The 5,207-nt window shown below is 41.3% G+C and overlaps 1 protein-coding gene across 1 annotated transcript in view; it reads right to left on the bottom strand.

The window, feature by feature from the left end:
• Positions 1-5,207, bottom strand: part of LOC107549827 (uncharacterized) — a 27,226-nt gene that overhangs the window by 21,841 nt on the left and 178 nt on the right. Inside the window, exons 2-5 of the mRNA XM_016230999.1 lie at positions 4,602-4,877; positions 3,447-3,749; positions 2,006-2,293; positions 1,716-1,894 (exon numbers count right to left, since the gene is read on the bottom strand). Coding sequence (XP_016086485.1) covers positions 1,716-1,894; positions 2,006-2,293; positions 3,447-3,749; positions 4,602-4,877 — 1,046 coding nt within the window. The remainder of the gene's footprint in view (positions 1-1,715; positions 1,895-2,005; positions 2,294-3,446; positions 3,750-4,601; positions 4,878-5,207) is intronic.

Below are 5,207 nucleotides of genomic sequence, written 5' to 3'. Positions count from 1 at the left end.
GGGCATTAAATCTCGTATGCGCTCCTGACTCAGACGCGCTCTCATCGAGATCGAGTCCAACTGCACCCCAAGGTACACGATTGATTGGCTCGGGCGTAACATGCTTTTTTGTTTGTTTTTTTGCGTCCTTCAGGTCCACTGAAATAAACCAATCTCAGGGTCGAATCTGCGCGAGTATCAGCTTTAGCGTTATCATTTTGAAAGCTTGTTTGTATAATGCACGGTTGATGGGTCTCAGGTCTAAGATTGGAAGGAGACCACCATCTTTCTTTGGAACGACAAAGTACCGGCTGCAAAACCCGCTCTCTCTTTCACTCAGCGGGACCACTTCTATCGCGCGTTTCGCGAGGAGATTGAGAATTTCTTGCCTCAGCACCGAGATCGCCTCTCCCGAGGCGGCTTACGCTTTGTCCGCAACATGTGCGGTCAGATGGCAGGGCCTTGAAGGCAGCGTAGCACCTGCCTTCAGGGAGGCAAAGGAGGGGCAGAGGTGTGTGGCGATGGATTCCTTGACTGGCAGAATGCACGTATATCCTCGGGCTTCCGCCCCGTCAACTCTAGTGAAGATCTCTGACCCACCAGCGTGAGTGTGAGCCGATTGGGGCGCAGCCCACGCCTTAGCGATCTCGTCGTGCAAGTCAGGGATGAATGGGGCTCGCTTCCTCGGAGCGGCAACTCGGCAGCCCGACTGAAGGAACCACGAATCCAGCTTGCCCTTAGCTGGTTCATCAGGGGATTCCCACTATAGACCGAGATCACTCACGACCCTGGTGAGAATCGGGACGAGCTCATCCTGGAACGCGGCGTGTCCCTCCACTTCAGAGCGCTCCTCTGGAGTGCGGGCCCAGTCCTTCTCAGATGCCTCGTCAAGATCGTCATCGTCCCCCGCCGCACCGAACTAGATAATCTCCGAAGCGCCAGAGGCAGGTTGAAGACTCTCTTCCGCAAAGCACACCGGAGAGCAGGGGGGTGAATTGTGCCTTTCTGCGCGGTCGCCCACGTGCGGCCTCCGTCCCACCAGCCGCTGGCGGTGGTGGGACATTGCCGAGAGAAATCACAGAGGGCAATGTTCCTCCGGGCCCTAAGCACCCGCAATGAGAATTCCTCACAGTGCGGGCAGCCCGACCCGGTGAGTGCTGCCTCCGCATGGGCGAGACCCAGGCACCAGATGCAGAACTCGTGAGTGTCCGGGGCCTCGATGGGTCCCGAACACAGCGTGCAAATGTTGGACATGCTGGAACGCCGAGAGGGAAATCCGTCTTCCTGCATCTTCTCCACAGCTGTCTTCGGTAGAATGTGTGAAAGAGGAAGATTCTGAACTTATGCCGCCAATACGGCGCATTATATAGTGGCAGGGGCCCTGCCCCTACTCGCCGTCTTGGCTGGCATTGGCCAGTGAGAGTTGCAACTTCACTGGCGTTGTGCAATAAGATTTCAGGTAGGTTAGGAAGGAAGGGAGTCCCCAAGGCGTTAACACCATGTCAAGAGACCGTTCTCGAGAGGGAACAGCATTTATTTGAAATTAAATTTTTGTAACAAATGTCTTTACTGTCACTTTTGATCAAATGACTGCATCATTGCTGTATGAAAGTACTAATTTCTTTCATTTTTTAAAATCTTACCTCACATTTTTGAACAATAGTGTATTTCACAACCTTCAATATATAGGCTATATTATACTTCTCCTGTGTCAAAAGTCACGAGATTGGTTTTACCTGTCTGAACGCCTCTCCATCGCCCTTGCCAGCCTGTTGAGCGATTAGGGCGATCTTTCTTGCTTTATCCGCCCGACGGTGAACCTTAATCAGACAGGACAGCAGACACACCAACAGCAGGAACGCCAGCAAGGACAGCAAGGAGATGATCGCCACATACAGCTGTGGCAGCTTATAGGCTGTTATGCGAGAAAAGAGGATCATGGGTATGGGAAATAGACCTCAGTGTGAAAGTTATTAAAGTCTGATCCAAACTCAATCAACAGTAGCTTCTCAAATTCTCTACTCACGCTCCACGTGAAGGTAGACGTCAGCTATGCGGAAGCCAGAAAAGTCCATCACTCGAAAGACACCCATGTCACGGACTTTGACCTTCTTCAGGTAGAACATGGATCCTTCAACAGATGCTCGACCCTCAAGAGCAGAGTCGACAGGTACCGTCATCTCCCCCTGGTCCATGATGAGTCGTTCCTTGTGGTCAGTGTCTGGGATGTAGACCATTTTGACTTTGGTGTGGTCCACATGAAGCTTGATCTTCAAGGTTTCACCATAATTCAAGTGCTCAAAGATCTGGTGGTCTGTGATATGGAGAAAAAAAAGGTTATACACAGATTTGTTTGGTTTTTTTGCCAATTGCTTGCATTTTTTTGTGACGCGTCCTTGTGTTCTTTGAAAGGCGCTATAAAAATCAAACATATTATTATTATTATTATTATTATTGAATGTTGAATTAATGCACCAAATTCCTATGTACCTGCAAACAACCAACAGTAATACTAATGAATTATAATACTTGGCAGAATTTACAGATTATTATTTAGATTTTTAATAATATTAATAATAATACATAATATAATTTTGTTCTATTATTATGTAATATATAATATTACATATACACAATTTAATAATATTATATATACACAATTTATAATTAATATCATATACAACTAATATATGAAAATATATTTAGAATATTATATATTATATACATGTTTATGCACACACACACAGACCAAATTCCTATGCACCAGCAAAGAGCCAACAGTAATACTAATAAATTATAATACTTGACAGAATTATTCATATTAATATACTGTTAATAATATTATTAATAATTTTAATTATTAATATAATATAATATAATATATGTTTTTAGTTATTATTACTATTGGTAATAATAAGTATTTATTAAACACTGGCGTCTTTTTATTACCTATGTTGAAAACAAAAATAATTGCAATTCAAAGACTCATGGTTTATTCCTTCAATAACCAGCTTACTTTACTTTAATTGTAAGACTCAAGAAATATTAAGATTTAGAAACACTAGCATGTCAATACTGTATCACCACCTTTGCGCTAGTACTCAACATCGGTTTATTCAGCTTTGTTTTAGAGTTGATTTTAGATTTATCCTGCCAAAATGTCACATAAAATTGAGGTTTTCACTTTATATGATCATATGGTCTTTTTCAGTATAAGTGGATGGTTCTTGGTCAGAATAAGCTGCAATGTGGACCAAAATTAATACTGATAGTCTAAAGTCTGACTATGTGAGTCTACGTAGATCACGTGTCCTATTGTTTGATCCTCTATTCTCTGTCTTTCCTTCGTTACTTCCTCTTCCACTTCCCTCGTTGTGCTTTTACACTATTTGAAGACTTTGACACATTAGTCATACTGAAACAGTCACCTCATATAATGTACTCAAAAACACTGATTTGTTTTTTACCTTTCACATTGAGGCATGCTCTCAATCTGACTTTTTCATCACTGTCCACCACAGTGTAGCTACCCTCATCGGCTCCTGTAACCAAATGGAGGTTGACCCTCTTCTCGCCCCCGGTGAGGCGGTGCTTGTACTCTTGCGTGGGGATGCCGGTCTGGTTGAGAAGCAGCACAGGTGGTTCCTCTGTGGTCTGGTTAACTGGAGTATGAGCTGCAGGCCTGAACTCAAGGGTGTATGGACCAATCGAAGGGTTGATCGGGATATGATATGTGTCTCCATATTTCACCACGGTCTCCAGAGCACAGTCTAGGAGAAAAAGAGATTAGAAATACATTAAAGCTAAGGTAGGTAGTTTCTACGCTACTACTGTCATCTAGTGGAATTATGAAATTAAACCTGTTTTCAAACAAGCTCTGCTGACTGTGCTGCTGTTTTGACTACACACTGAGAAACAAAAGTATAATAATAATTCTGAATAATTCTGTGTGCTCTTCCAATCGTGATTCCATTACATAATTAAATAGATATGATACATTTTTTCATTCACTTCTATTACATTTATTTGATAGAGAAATATTTTATAATATTACAAATGTCTTTACTGTCACTTTTGATCAATTTAACGTGTTGTAGGATATCAGACCGAATCAGACAATCTAAGATTTGGTCCTTTTATAATATTACAAATGTCTTTACTGTCACTTTTGATCAATTTAACGTGTCCTTGTTGAATAAAAGTTTTTTTTTTTTATCTTACCTTGAACTTGAATGCTACTTTATCATGGTTTCCACAAAAAGTATAAAGCAGTAAAAACTGTTTTCAACATTTAAAATAATCCGAAATGTTTCTTGAGCAGCAAATCAGCATATTAGAATGATTTCTGAAGGATCATGTGACACTGAAGACTGGAGTAATGATGCTGAAAATTCAGCTTTGCGTCACAGGAATAAATTAGTTACAGTATAGAACACAGTTTTAAATTTCAGTAATATTTCACTGATCAAATAAATGCTTCCTTGGTGAGCCTAAGAGACTTCCTTCTAAAACATCAAACAATCTTCCAAACTCTGATAGTAGTGACCATAATATCCTGTCATCAGTCTATCATGAGATAATCAGATGAGTAAGTATTTATATAGTGGTATTGTAACTTATACCTCTAACAATAAGAATGATTCGTCTGACATCAGCCGGGGCCGCAGAATTCTTCACCACATATGTGCCCTCATCCTCCTCGCCCACATCCTCCAGGATCAAATGGCTGATGTGAACGTTCAGTTTGGCTCTTGGGTCCAGAATTTTCCCGTCTCGCAGGAGAACCCGCTCTAACACCGGATCCACCCTCGGCTTGAACAACACCTCTGTTGTGTCTAAAGCCGGCACCGGAATATGAACGTCCTCTCCAAAGAAAGCGGTGCGGTGTTCATCTTTAGCTGCAGAGTGAGAAAAAAGACAGATCCTTTATGTGTGGAAAAAGTAAGCTAATATAATATTCACTTATTGACTACAGAAAACTGAAAAACATACATTTGAAAAAATACATAAAATATAGACTAGCTGTACTTACTTTGTACACTTTTGAGAAAGTTTTAAAAAAGAAAAAAAAGAAGGTTCCTAAAAGAAACTTTCAGTGGATCGTTTTTAAAATAATATTTTTTGTGCGTGTGTGTGAAGAACATTTAAAAAATCCAATATTTTTTCACTATAAAGAACCTTTTGTGAAATGGAAAGGTTCCATGGTTTTAAAGGTTCTTAACAGAACC

This window comes from Sinocyclocheilus grahami, unplaced genomic scaffold (assembly GCF_001515645.1).
Source record: "Sinocyclocheilus grahami isolate Dianchi unplaced genomic scaffold, SAMN03320097.WGS_v1.1 scaffold382.1, whole genome shotgun sequence".
NCBI lineage: Eukaryota > Metazoa > Chordata > Actinopteri > Cypriniformes > Cyprinidae > Sinocyclocheilus > Sinocyclocheilus grahami.
Note: the sequence above shows the minus strand (reverse complement) of the source record. Positions and strands in the feature narration are given on the sequence as shown.